The sequence below is a fragment of the Pseudopodoces humilis genome, chromosome 3 (assembly GCF_049639895.1).
Source record: "Pseudopodoces humilis isolate 2021_Gansu_Grassland_sample_001 chromosome 3, ASM4963989v1, whole genome shotgun sequence".
Taxonomy (NCBI): domain Eukaryota; kingdom Metazoa; phylum Chordata; class Aves; order Passeriformes; family Paridae; genus Pseudopodoces; species Pseudopodoces humilis.
The window spans coordinates 113335443-113349953 of record NC_142202.1 but is presented as its reverse complement, the minus strand read 5'-3'; the positions used below and the strand labels follow the sequence as shown (position 1 = coordinate 113349953).

At 55.7% G+C, this 14511-nt stretch overlaps 1 protein-coding gene across 1 annotated transcript in view; it reads left to right on the top strand.

Annotated features, from left to right (window-relative positions):
* The first annotated feature begins 7487 nt into the window (after window positions 1-7487).
* The window catches only part of ASXL2 (ASXL transcriptional regulator 2), a 62642-nt gene continuing 55618 nt past the window's right edge, over window positions 7488-14511 (top strand). The window contains exon 1 of the mRNA XM_088052920.1: window positions 7488-7706. Coding sequence (XP_087909046.1) covers window positions 7488-7706 — 219 coding nt within the window. The remainder of the gene's footprint in view (window positions 7707-14511) is intronic.

Sequence of the window (14511 nt, the reverse complement as noted above, 5' to 3'; positions counted from 1 at the left end):
GCTCCAACCTGCTCTGGAACAGGAGCTGCAGTTTGGAGCTGGGAAGGGCCAGGTCATTCCCAAGGGCTGCTGCATTTTCCCCTTGCCATTGCAAATGGGGAAATTCCCACGGTTTAGGCAATAAAGCAGCTCCAAAAAAACATTGCAAAGGCATAGAATGGGCTGGGAAGGGCTGGGCTGGGAAGGGCTGGGAAGGGCTGGGAAGGGCTGGGTTGGGGTGGTTTGGGTTGGGCTGGGAGGGACCCCAGAGCCCCTCCAGTGTCACCCCTGCCATGGCAGGGACACCTCCCACTGTCCCAGTGTCCAGCCTGGCCTTGGGCACTGCCAGGGATCCAGGGGCAGCCCCAGCTGCTCTGGGCACCCTGTGCCAGGGCCTGCCCACCCTGCCAGGGAACAATTCCTGTCCCAAATCCCATCCAGCCCTGCCCTCTGGCAGTTTAATTCCCAGCTCTGAGGTTGTCCACAGCAGAAGGAGTTAAAAGCTGCGTGGATGTGGCACTTGGGGACATGGGGCACTGGTGGCCGTGGCAGTGCTGGGGGATGGTTGGGCTCGGTGATCTCCTCCCAGGGCTTTTCCAACCCAAAGACTCCGTGATTCCAGGCACAAAGAGATTTGTTCTGTTTCAGTCATCGTGGAAAAGGTCACTTGTGATCAGGTGAGTCACAATAAATGCCACCTGAAAGGGACTGAAGTAAGAAAAGGGAAGATGAAAGGTCTCTCACAGGCACTGGATGTCCCCAAATGAGCCGGGGCAGGTTCAGCCCGTGCAGAGGGAGTTTGGCAAAGCGGCCTCGGAGCTGCCAGTGAGGGGTTGGAGATCTCACCCAGAACAGGCCGAGTGTCCAAACAGGAACAGGATAAACACGAGGAATATCTTTGAAATGGGGAAAGGGGAGCTTGTGGGGTTCTCTGCTCGGTTTAACTTCACCTCCTGAAAAGACTGAATGGATCAACAAAATCCATCTGCAAATCCTGGCAGGAGAACACAGAAGGTAACACCAACATGGGCTGGTCCCAAGCAAATCCCACCAAATCCCACCAAAGCAGCTTCATGCTCTGCTGGAGCACGAGACCCTGCAGCTGTGAGGGGCACAATCCGGGACAGAAGCGCGGATTTTGGTGAAACTCTGCCACCCTCCCTGAGGAGAGGCCAAGTGGAGCCAACCATGGGAGTTTTCCAAGAGAAACAGGTCAGAGAGAGGCACAGACAGGTGGGATTTGTTCTCCTTCAGCCCTGTGGATTTTCCTGCTGGGGAAAGCCCTCCTTTCCAACCAGGAATGAGACCATTTGTGATGATTTTGTAAAAATCAACAGGAATGATGTGAAACCATGGAGGAAACAGGGTGATTTCCACCTGGGAACACTGAGGAGAGCAGCAGTCATGCTCTGCCAATACCAAAAGGCAGCTGCAAGAGGAAGGGATTATCCCATTGCTGCTGCCAAGAGGAGAGGAGAAGAACTCCTGGTCTTGAAACACAGCAGGGAATATTTAGATGAGAATTTGGGATGAAATTCCCCAAGGCTGGCGCTGGAGGGGTCCCCCCTGAAGGACACAGAGCTGTTCCAGGGGAGGTTTATAAGGACGGATGGGACTGATGGCACCAAAGCCCATCAGTGGCAGCAGAGGGCAGGGGATGGTGGGATAAGACCTGGACATGGCTCCCAATCCTCCTTTCCGGGGGTCTGTGATTGGAAATGGGTCCCTGAGGGACGCTGACAGCTCACAAGCATGGCCCCAGACAGGAACTCTGTGCAAAGGACCCCACAGATCATGGAAAGCCAAGAAAGGATTTTCCCACACCAGCTGTAGGTGCCAAAAGCATTCTGGGCAAAGTTCATGGTACGTCCCGTGAGGATAGATGTACCTCAGGCAGGTAAAAATGCTCCAGCCACCAACAATCCTCTTCGCTTGCAGATTCTGTAGTACTGCAGAGCTCAGCTGCTGGGCTGGGATAATGGCAGGAGTGGCTCCTGTGTCCCTGCTGTCCCCCACAGCTCCTGGCAGGAGTGCCTGGAGCGTGCCTGGATGGCCTCGGCTGCTGCAGCCATGAATATTGATGGCCCAAGTTCATAAAATCTGCAAGGCAGGGAATTCCCAGGGGGGTCTGTGGTGTTCGCTCCTTCCTCGGGGCCACATCGGCTTCTCCCAAACATCTGCTGGGGTGCCAGTGCTGGGGACAATCCCTGGATGCAGCAGGGAGGGGACTCTCACCTTAGATCCAAGAGCTCTTTGTTTCCCTGGAAGAACCCCCCTTGCAGTCCTACAGAACAGCACAGGTGTTATGAGAATATTGAACCAGGTTATAGGAAAATGATTTGAAGGGTTATGTCCCGTCTGCTGACAGTTCAGGAAAAAAAAAAAAGTAGTTTTTTATTGAAATTAGAAAATTTAAGATAAATTCACTACAACAATTCTTGTTTCTTAGTACAATTCATAGTAGCTTTTCTGAGTCTCAAAAACTTTAGGCTGCCCAGAGAAGCTGTGTGTGCCTGGAAGTGTCCATGGCCAGCCTGGATGAAGCTTGGCTTAGGCTGGATTTTGGGCAAGGCTCCCCAGGGAATGGTCCCAGCCCCGAGGCTGCCAGGAGCCCTTGGACACTCTGGGATGCCCCAGAGTGGGATTGCTGGGGGTCTGGGCAGGGCCAGGAGCTGAACTGGGTGATCCCTTTGGGTCCCTTCCAGCTCAGGATATTCCATGATTCCTGTTGCTAAAGCAGTGCTAAAGCTTGTTATCATCATTGCAAAGTGCTCTGGGATTTATTGGTTATAAAGAATTCCTAAAGGGCCAAATGTTTTCACTCCCGAGTAGATTTCAAAGCAGGAAGGGAGCCACAGCCACCAGGAATGTTCCATGTGCACTTCCCAAGAGAGAAGCTGTGTGGGAAGCCTTTGGTGCAGAGAGGGTTTGGGGATTATTTTGGGGTGTTTTGTTGTTCCCTGAAGCTCTCATGACACCCTGTGGGCGTCCCCCTGTACTACTGCAGCTGCACAGACACCCAACAATTCCAGTCTTTTCCTCCCCAATGGCTCCTCACTTCTGTTCCTGCATTTTCCTCAGAGACTTTTCCTCCAGGCTGTAGCCCAGTCTTTAATGCTTTCAGCAAGGGACTCTTGTGGTGCCCCTGGATCCCTGGCAGTGCCCAAGGCCAGGCTGGACACTGGGACAGTGGGAGGTGTCCCTGCCATGGCAGGGGTGACACTGGAGGGGCTCTGGGGTCCCTCCCACCCAAACCATTCCAGGATTCTGAGCTCCTATGAAAAGAACAGTCAGTGCTCTGCCAAGCTGAGATTCAGACTGAACCTCGGATGAAAACTGAGGTTGAATTTCATGGGGAATATTTTCCCAGATGAGAACAGCAGCAGCAGCAGAGTCAATCCTAGGGATCTGCTCATTCCTGCAGCTCAGCAGTGGTGCCAGACCCGGTTCTGTGGTTCTGTGCAAGGTGAGACAGTGCAGAGGCACATCCTGAGAGCTCCACTGGGAAATGAGGCCCAGGGAATTCTGTGTGGAATGAGGGGAAGCCTTTGAAGGAATAGCGAACTTACAAGGGTGGGAGAACGAGAGCAATGTCCCTGCCAGGGGCTGGTGAAGGCCCTGAGTGCTCCAGACCCAGTAGGGCCTTCAAGTGTTGGGGGGAATAAATCGAATGGAGGCCTCCAGGGTGGATATTTCTCAGGGAATCACAGAGACATGGAATGACATAGAACTGTGGAATGGGTTGGATTGCAAGGGACCTCAGAGCCCCTCCAGTGGCACCCCTGTCACAGCAGGGACACCTCCCACTGTCCCAGTGTCCAACCTGGCCTTGGGCACTGCCAGGGATCCAGGGGCTCTGGGCACCCTCTGCCCACCCTGCCAGGGAACAATTGCTCCTAAGATCAGAATTATTTACTATTAAATTTATTACTTACCTAAGTTAACCCTCTGGTTAGGTGTCCACTGGAATGTTTTCTGCAAGGGAGAGCAGGTGGCACCCTCCTGTGAGCCATCAGGAGAGTGTCCTGAGCTGAGCTGAGCTGGGCTGGGAGTGATGAGCTGGGCTGTGTTGGGCTGAGCTGAGCTGAGCTGGGCTGAGCTGGGCTGAGCTGGGCTGAGCTGAGCTGAGCTGAGCTGAGCTGGGTTGGGCTGAGTGGAGCTGAGCAGAGCACAGCTGGGTTGAGCTGAGCTGGGCTGAGCTGAGCTGGGTTGAGCTGAGCTGAGCTGGGTTGAGCTGAGCTGAGCCTGGCTGAGCTTCCCAGCAGCTCTGGTGATCTCAGCCCATCCCAGCCCCAAGGAACCGGGCACACTTTGTCGTGTGGGAAAAGACATCCATGGACTTCCTGTTCCCCTGGGAAACCCGTGGATCCTGGCTTCGAAGGCTGCCCTTTCTCTCGCTGTGCGTGGTGAGGGTGGACAGGAAAACTCCAGCTCCAGCAGCCAGGACTGGAATCCAGCTGCAAGGAATGACCCACCCGCCGGCATGTCCCGGCCTCCAGCTGCAGAAATCCCCAGCTGGTGCTCAGTGCATCACTTCCCAGGGAAAGGGAAGTGCAGTCTGCATCCTTTCGAGGACAGAGTAGGGTAATCTCACTGTTTGCAATTGTGTCTGACACCTCTGGGCAGGGCAGCGGCCAGAGCCGCTCCCGGAGCTCCAGGGCTGCTGCACTTCCCAGGCCAGGTGAGATCAGCAGCCCTGGCAATGCCTCACACCTGAGTGCTGGAACCCCCCCCGCTGGCAGTGCGGGTCACGGGAGCCCACTGGAGCCATCCCATCCCACCCCCTGTTCCAGCTCCCTGCTGGGATCACCTTGGGGTGCAGCTGCTCCTTCCTTCCCTGGGGTTCCAAGCCCTGGTGCTCCTTCCCTGACCCTTCTCCCATCATTTGAGTGTTGGATTGCTCCCATCCCTAGGTGCACTGAGTCATGATTTCAAACAGACGTGGAACCACGTCTGCAGCAGCAGAATGCCAAGGTGGATCCAGAACAGCAGCTGGAAAGATTTGTCTGAGGGAAGGAATTGGGATTTCACACTGAGGGGGAGTCCCCACACATCTGCTGAGGGGAGGGCACCGTGCTCATCTGTTGCCCTTCCCGAAGGGAATCATCAATCCCCAATTCTTGATTAGGTCACAGTCAATTCCATGGCTTCTGTGAAGATCCTTGACACTGGGAATAGACAAAACCACCCCCAGTGAAGGGAAGATAAATGCCCTTGGAGGGAGCAGATGTCCTCGGGTTGTCATTGGCGAAACAGCCTCGACTCAGGGAATTTCCCTTTTTCTATTCACTGTCGTTTGCTGTTGCTCCACATTGTTGAATCTGCTGTCAATCATTTCTGCATGGTTTATCCCCACAGCACTGACCTGTCAGAGGTACCTCCTTTGGCTCCAAGTTGCAGTGTCCTCCCGCTGTGTCCTGGAACTGTGGCCTTCTGTGTGCTTTCCTTGCTTCCTCCCTCACATTTCTTCCTGGGCCCCAGGCCAGAATCAACCTGGAACCACAGAACTGACCAGACATTAAATATCTGACTTACTCTATGTTCAGTGTCAGCTTTAATAACACAACTGTTGGGGAGCATGAGGAGATTCAGAGCTGAGCCTGGAACAGGCTGTGCTTGGAGCACTCTGGGGTAGTGAAAAGTGTCCCTGCCCAGGGCAGGGGGTGCAACTGCATGGGCTTTGAGGTCCTTTCCTCAATATTATTATTACTTCCTTAATATTATTATTTAATAATAATATTAAATATTATATTACACATCATAATGTATATTATTTAATATACTAAATATTATATACAACATTTGTAAATAATAATAGAAAATACTATATTTAATACATATTTATTAATATAATAATGTATAATCTATAATATAAAATATGTACAATAAATATATACATTATATATTAATATACAGAATATATTATAATATTATAATTAATATTAATATGCTTTCACAAAATACTAAAACAGAGACTAAAATAGTTCCATGTATCTAACTCAGAGAACGGTGACAAGCAATTATTATGTTTCTTACATCTACAGACTATCCTCTCCAAGTGATAACAGTGACAAAAAACAGAGCATAAATCCGAGAAAGATTTATCCCCTCTATCTTTGCCTCTATTTTTATCTTTTTGCTGTGCCTGCCTGGGTTCTTTTGGGGGGCTCTGGGCAGGTGCCCCCTTTCTATTTTAAACAAATAGAAAGCTTTCTTGCTTTCTTTCTTGGGCTTTCTTGCCAAGCAGGACGTGTCTGCTGCCCTGGGTCACAGCTTGGGAAGACATCCATGCTTCTATTTACACCTGTTATAAAAGCATATGATATTATTGGCTTTTCACAAATATTATATGTATAAGATTAGAAAATTTTGTTGTATTAATATAGTTTCCTTTATTTCTGTTACTGATGAAACTTAGAAATAGTGGTATAATACATATATGTTAGGCTGTAACATGATATTTAAGCACAAACTACTTTTTTGTTTATATAAGCCAGAGACTAAAAAAGAAAATAGTCAGAGACCCCCTTTCATCCTAAGATTATCTTGTCCAGAAGAAGACAAGCAGTCCTCCAAGCCCTCCAAAGGAAAAATTTATGGCACCTGTTATTGAAGGACATAAAACCTAGTGGTGCCAAGAAGACTGACCAAGGAAAGGCAAAACTAAACAGAGAAACACCAAAAATCCTAAGAAGAATGTCTGAATATGTATGAGAATTTATGAATATGTAGTAGGATTCTGTTTTTAAGGGACAATCCTTTGTTAGTAAGGTGTGCTCTCTTGGCTGAACGCAGAGACACCCGGCCGTATCTGTATACTTTATTGTTATCTCCTAATTGTCTTTCTATTAAACTTTTACATTCTATAAAAAAATACGTGAACCCCGTTTTTCACACATGACACATCCATTTACACCCAAGAGACGTGGCAGGTGACAGGAGACACGGCAGGCGGCACACCAGGAGTCAACACTCCACAAGACCCCCAACTATGTGATAAAGGCCCTTCGAGGGAGCTCAGGCTCCTCCTTTGAGGCTGTTTCAACCATAGCCAAGACCCTGTTTCACAATCCCTGCCTGTTCTCCATGACTCCCTGGGCGAATTGTTCAGTTTCTCACTCCTGAGACGTCGCCATCGCTGTCACTGCGGAGGTGGTGGGCACCGGGCCGTGAGGGAGCTGCCGCCATCTTTCCCCCTCAGCCACCGCGCCAGCGCAGGCTGCGGGACCCGCCGGCGAGGGCGGAGGAGGGAGCAGAGGCTGCCGGTGGCACTTGGTGGCGGCGGGACAGGGGAGCAGTTGGCGGCGGCAGCCAGGCCGCCATCACACGGGGAACGCCGCGGCGGAGCGCCAGCACCGCCCCGAGGCGACCCCGCCGCCATCTTTGCTGCCCCTCAGGCGCCGCCGCCATCTTTGCTTGTCGCGCCGAGAGGCGGGAACGCGGGCGGGGTGGGCGTGGCTCCCCGGGCCCCGCCCTGCGCTGTGGGCGGGCCCGGCGGGCGGGGGCACATGACCGCGGCCCGTGCGCAGCCGGAGCCAACATGGCGGCGGCGGCGGGCGCGGGGCCCCCCGCGCTCGGCGCTGCCCGCCTTGGGGGGCCCCCGCCCCGGCCCCGCCGCCCCCGCGCCCGCCGGACACCCCCCGAGCGCCCCGAGCCCCGCCGCGTCCGACATGAGGGAGAAGGGCCGCAGGAAGAAGGGCAGGACCTGGGCAGAGGCCGCCCGGACGGTGCGCGGGGGGGCGGCGGGGCGGGCCGGAGGCCGCGGGGCGGGTCGGGGCGCTCCCGGCGGGGCTCGGGGCGGGAGGGGACGGGACCTGCGGCGGGGCCCGCCCGGCTCTGCCGCCGCTCCGCTCCGCCAACCGCGCCTGCACGGCCAGCCGCTTGATTTTGACCTGTTCTCCAGTTGCTCCGTGCTTCCCGGCAGGAATTTCCCTGGGAAGCGGCGTGGGGGAGGGATTGCCGCTTGGATTCGCCCTGGCGAGGGAGGGTGGAAGTCACATCCGCGAACAAGTGACAGGCACGGGGGGCTTGCGGTGCGAACACAAGCGTGTGCCCTCCGTGCAGGTGGGAGCCGCTGGGCTGCCCCAGGTCAGGGAGAGCTGCAAATCCTAAAAGCTGAATTTTTATCGGCCGGTTTCCCCTCGTGGCAGGGTTTGTTGCTGTCCTGTCGCCTCGCTGGCCTCGCTGCGCTCCCTGTGAGGGCCGAGAACAGAGGGTGGAGAAAAGGGAAGTTCAGCAGTGGGACGGGAATGAGAGAGGAAACTCCACAAGTGCGACCTGCTGGGCTGAAACGCTGAGTTGTGAAAGCTCAGCTCACACTTCCCAGATCGGGATAAATCCCTCTCATGGAGAGGGGGAGGAGCTGGGCTTCTGAGAACCCTCCTGGAAAAGGGATCTGTTCAAACAAGTCTTGAAAAGTCTGGCTGGGAAGCAAATGTAAATAGAAACCTGCGGCTGAGACTTGCAAGGGATGTTTTAATAAATAAATTCATTTGGACCTCGTGTTTACAGCTTGAGAGGCATCAGAATAGCTGCTGTGTCCAGGAGATGCAGTGCATTTAGATATTTTTAAGAAATAATTTACTGGCTGGCAGGCAAACACTTTGGTGTTACTTTGCATATGTTTTTGTATAAAATTTTTAACAGTGTCTTGAGCAGTGGCAGGATCTTCAGTGGAGGGGAGAAGTGGGATCAGCTCTTTTCCAGCCTCTGTGCACTGCTGTCCATCCATTGATCCTTTCCAGAATCCACTTAAGGGCTAAACCATGTATTTAGCAAAGCTGCACTGAGACCTGTCAGCACTGCAGGTTACACATTGCCCAGAGCCAGGGCACAGGCAGGCAAAAGGAGGGAAGGATGAGTAAATCCCTGCCAAACCCCAGCTCTGGCAAATCTGTGTGCTCAGCAGGAATGTTGAAGGACTCTGGTCAAACTCCAGCTCAGTCTCCCTGAGGTTTTCGTGTGCTTTGGGGTTGAAATCGTGGCTGTGGTTCTTGTCCTGGGCTGTGTGCTGGGCTTGGCTCTCAGCTGCTGCTTGGGGTTTGGAGGGAAAATTGTAAAACCATGCTAAGGAATGGAAAAGCTCTCAGGTGTCTTGTTCTGCTTTTGGAAGGTGACATAAGACTGTCCCCAAGCTCAGGAATCTCCCCTTTTGTCTCCGGGTATCCCCTGTGTGTGGAGGCTCCCTCAGTGAGCTCTGAGCTGGTTCTGGGGTGACCCCAAGAGTCACTGGGCTGCAGGGGATGGGCCTGGGGCTCTGCTTATCACGGGATCAGAGTCATCCAGCTTAGAAAATCCCTCCCAGCCCAGGGAGCCCCAGCTGTGCCTGATCCCCACCTTGTCCCCAGCCCAGAGCTCTGAGTGCTACATCCAGGAATTCCCTGCACACCTCCAGGGATGAGATTCCAGCAGCTCCCTGGGCAGCCCCTGCCAAGGCCTGAGCTCCCTTTCCAGGCAGAAATTCCTGCTGCTGTCCAAGCTGAGCCTGCCCTGGCCCAGCCTGAGGCCATTTCCCCTTGTCCTGTCCCTGTTCCCTGGGAGCAGAGCCCGAGCCCTCCTGGCTGTCCCCTCCTGGCAGGGACTTGTGCAGAGCCACAAGGTCCCCCCGGAGCCTCCTTTTCTCCAGGCTGAGCCCCTTTCCCAGCTCCCTCAGCCTCTCCTGGGGCTCCAGCCCCTTCCCAGCTCCCTCAGCTGCTCCTCACAGACCTGACTCTCTAGGCAAGTTTCTCCTGAGAAACTCCCCAGCTCCCTGCAGAGCAGCCTCAGGTCATCCCAGCTGGATTTTCTGGGACAAGTCTGCCTCCCCTCTGCCTCCCCTCTGCCTCCCCTCTTGCTCTGTCACCTCTGCACTGGTGCTCACAGGTGGTTGAGGCAGCTAAACCAGCAAAAACACTGTTTTTTATAATTGACTTGTGGTGCTGATACTTTTGTGTTCCATTTTAGTCCTCCTGGCCAGGAGTTTAGGAGTTTGGGATTAGGTGTCCCCCAGTTCTGGGGAGGTCATGGGAATGCAGAGGTAGTTTATTCTTGAGTTAAATGAATCCCTTGGAGCAGCTCAGAGGTGAGACGTGGCAGTGAGGCCGTGCTGGCAGGACCTGGGGGAGCTGTAGGGACGAGGGAATTCCATGGGACTCCAGCTGTGCTGCTCTGGGGAGGTGTGTGGGGCTGGAAACTGGGGCAGCAGAGCAGCGTGAGGTGAGAGCAGGGTCCCTGTGAGGGCAGGAAGTCACTGTTGATAAACAGCCTTTTCTCATTTCCTGCCTCGCTCGCTGCCTGTGCAGCTGCCTGGGCTGGGGACGGGCCTGGGGTCCCTGCAGCTCCAAAGCCACCTGCAGGAGGGGAGGGAGGAGGAGCTGGGAGCACAGGGGTGAGCAGCACACAGGCTGCAGGTGCTGTGTTCAGGCTGCCCCTGGCCCGTGGCACTGCTCCAGCTGCACCTGGAGCTGCTGCCTTGTGGTCACGCATCCAGAGCTGTGCAGGGTGTGTGTGCACAGCCAGGGGGGTGCCCGAGCTCAGGGCTGTGCCTCTGGCAGCCCAGGGTTATCAGACATCTGGAACTGCTGCCTGTTCAGCCAGTGCTGGCAGGGAGAGCAAGGCTGGGCTAGGACTGGCCTAGTCTTGGCTGGGATGTGTTCTCCTGCTGCATCCCACACACCCAGGGTGGGCAGCAGGGAGGAGAATTCTGCCCCTGTGCTCAGGTGAGACCCCAGCCCTGGGGATCCCAACAGCACAAGGAGCTGGAGCTGCTGGAGAGAGCCCAGAGGAGGCCCTGGAGCTGCTCCTGGGCTGGAGCCCCTCTGCCATGGAGCCAGGCTGGGAGAGCTGGGGGTGCTCACCTGGAGAAGGATCCAGGGAGAGCTCAGAGCCCCTTGCAGGGCCCAAAGGGGCTCCAGGAGAGCTGGGGAGGGACTGGGGACAAGGACTGGAGGGCCAGGAGCCAGGGAATGGCTGCCAGTGCCAGAGGGCAGGGCTGGATGGGATTTGGGGCAGGAATTGTTCCCTGGCAGGGTGGGCAGGCCCTGGCACAGGGTGCCCAGAGCAGCTGGGGCTGCCCCTGGATCCCTGGCAGTGCCCAAGGCCAGGCTGGACACTGGGACAGTGGGAGGTGTCCCTGCCATGGAACTGGGTGAGCTGTAACGTTGCTTTCCACCCAAAGCATTCCATGGTTCCATGGTCACCACTGTAGTGTCCAGTGGGTGCTCCCAGGGCTGAGGTTGGAGGTGCCCTGGTGTTCCCCGGCTGACAGCACTCGGGCTGTGCAGCAGAGAGCTGCTCTGGGATGTCCTGGCTGCTCTGGGATGTCCTGGCTGCTCTGGGATGTCCTGGCTGCTCTGGGATGTCCTGGCTGCTCTGGGATGTCCTGGCTGCTCTGGGATGTCCTGGCTGCTCTGGGGTGTCCTGGCTGCTCTGGGGTGTCCTGGCTGCTCTGGGATGTCCTGGCTGCTCTGGGATGTCCTGGCTGCTCTGGGATGTCCTGGCTGCTCTGGGGTGTCCTGGCTGCTCTGGGGTGTCCTGGCTGCTCTGGGGTGTCCTGGCTGCTCTGGGGTGTCCTGGCTGCTCTGGGATGTCCTGGCTGCTCTGGGATGTCCTGGCTGCTCTGGGATGTCCTGGCTGCTCAGGTCCTGCAGTTGCTGCTTTTCCTCTCCCTGTGTTCACCACAGCCCTCAGAATGCAGCTTCCTCAAAGGAGCGAGGGGCAGAGCCGAGTGCTGCGTGCCCTGGAGGCTCTGTGGTGGTGGTGGCACAGATTCCTGTCCCCGTCCCCAGCAGCTGTCCCGTTCCTGGCTGGAAGCCCCAGGCAGGCTGTTGTGGTGCTTGTGGGTGGAAGTGTGAGCTGGGACGGGCTGAGGCTGAAGGGATTTGCTGTTGGTTGCTCAGGGCAGTCCCCGGGGGTGAGCTGAGGAAAGGATTTGCTGCTGCAGTGCTGAGGAGCCAGGGCTGTGGGGGGCTCTGGAGAGGTTCCTTGGCTGGGACACGCAGGGACACGGGGCTGAGGTGACCCCTTGGGAGGGGCAGCCGCTGCAGCCGTGTCCTTGAAATGCCACGGTGGTCTGGGGGGAAGGGGCCCTAAACCTCATCCAGTGTCACTCCTGCCATGGCAGGGACACCTCCCGCTGTCCCAGTGTCCAGCCTGGCCTTGGGCACTGCCAGGGATCCAGGGGCAGCCCCAGCTGCTCTGGGCACCCTGTGCCAGGGCCTGCCCACCCTGCCAGGGAACAATTCCTGCCCCAAATCCCATCCAGCCCTGCCCTCTGGCACTGGCAGCCATTCCCCCTTCTCCTCCTGCTCCATCCCTTGTCCATTGTCTCTCTCCAGCTTTCTTGTTCGCCCCTTCAGGCACTGCAAGGCCGCAGCTGGGTCATCCTGGAGCTTCCCTTCTCCAGGCTGGACAATGCCAGCTCCCTCAGCCTTTCCTCACAGCAGAGCTGCTCCATCCCTCTGGTCACCTTGGTGTCTCTGGACTTGATCCAACAGGTCACCCCTCCCTGATAATTCCATGGGAAAAGTCTGGAGGCTGCTGTGGAGCACAGGGGGCTCTTCCTGGAGAACCTGGAATGGGTTTTTCACTTCCCAGGGAGGTGTTGACAAAGGTGGTGCTGCAGAAGATTCAGGGGTTAATCCCAGTTTGTGGAATGAGCTGATAGCTGGAGCTGGGAAAGGTTTCCTGGATGGGACTGTTTGTTGTTCTGTTGGGCTTTTTGGTGGTGCTTTGTTCTGTTTTGAAGGCCCTGGGGATTGTCAAGGCTCCTTCCCTGTTCCCAGGCTGTGGCCAGGGACAAATTTCCAAGGCAGACGCAGAGCTGTGGTGAGGGCTGGCCTGTCACAGCTGTAAAATGCCTTTGCAGAGCTTTCTGAAGGACAGGGACAGGGCAGGTGGTGGCCACAGCTCAGGGGACTGAGCCACTGTCTGGTGTCCTCCCATCCCGTGACGTGGCTCCCTGGCCCGGGAATTACCCTGGCACCGCTTCCAGGGAAACAGACTGAGCAGGACTTGGCACAGACTCTGTCACATGTTCATGGAGAAGGGCACTTTGCTTCACTCCTCACTCACAGATCCCTCAGCAGCTGCAGCTCATGGCTGTATTTTTGCTGAATTTTTTCAAGTTTTTCCTGAAGGATTTCTGTTCTGGGGCACCTCCAGTGCTGGGGACAGCTCTGGGCCCCTCCTGCCAGGAGAGCCCTGGAGGGGCTGGAGCGTGTCCAGGGCAGGGAACGGAGCTGGGAAGGGGCTGGAGCCCCAGGAGAGGCTGAGGGAGCTGGGAAAGGGGCTCAGCCTGGAGAAAAGGAGGCTCCGGGGGGACCTTGTGGCTCTGCACAAGTCCCTGCCAGGAGGGGACAGCCAGGAGGGCTCGGGCTCTGCTCCCAGGGAACAGGGACAGGACAAGGGGAAATGGCCTCAGGCTGGGCCAGGGCAGGCTCAGCTTGGACAGCAGCAGGAATTTCTGCCTGGAAAGGGAGCTCAGGCCTTGGCAGGGGCTGCCCAGGGAGCTGCTGGAGTCTCATCCCTGGAGGTGTGCAGGGAATTCCTGGATGTGGCACTCAGAGCTCTGGGCTGGGGACAAGGTGGGGATCAGGCACAGCTGGGGCTCCCTGGGCTGGAAGGGATTTTCCAGCCTCAGGGATCCTGGAATTTTGTGACTTCCCAGTAAAGCCAGTGATTACAGGTGTGAGCTCAGCTTGATCCTCTGACACCTGCACTTCTGCTCCCTGCTGTAGTGAGCTGAAATCTGCTTTAAGCTCATCCTGGGCATCTCTAACAGACAAACGGAGGCTTAAAATGGTTCCTGTGTGGAAACAGAACTTGTGAAGGATGAGGTGGAAGTGTAATCCCCTCTAATGGCTGGAGCAAACCAGCAGACTACAAAATCCTCCTTCCAGTCACAATAATCCAATTATTGGCCTGCCGTTTTAAACACTAATTTCCAAGTTCCTTTGCTCCTGCTGCTCATTTGAACTTCTTGAGGGGCTCTGAGTTGCTGCAGATGCCATCCCTGCAGCTGTGGGTGTGCAGGTGATTGCTCTGGCTGGAGCTCAGTGAAGTCCATTTCCCATTTTGGGGCTGGCACTGCAGTGCTGGTTAAGGTGGGGCTCATTTGGTTGTTATTACAATTACAATCAGCAGCACAGCTGATTTAAAAGCTGCCCCAGGGCCTGGCTCTTGGCTTGGCAGTGGAGCCCACCCGTCCCAGAGTGTCAGCGCAGCTGGAAGAGCTCTGGGATGTTGTTTCCATGTGATGAGAACCCGGGGGAAGAGGGAGCAGTGGCTGTGCCAGGGGGGAATGCCCCAAGTGCCTCTCCCAGCAGCATCCCAGGTGGAAGTGTGGGCAGCTCTGCATCACTGCCGTGTTCCAGGAGGAAAATTCAGTGCTGATGAAGGATTCCAGAGACATTCTCTGTATTTCACAGAGTCACAAAGAGTTTGGGTTGGAAAGGATCTTAAATCTGATCTCATTCCACCCCTGCCATGGCAGGGACACCTCCCACTGTCCCAATGTCCAGCCTGGCCTTGGGCACTGCCAGGGATCCAGGGGCA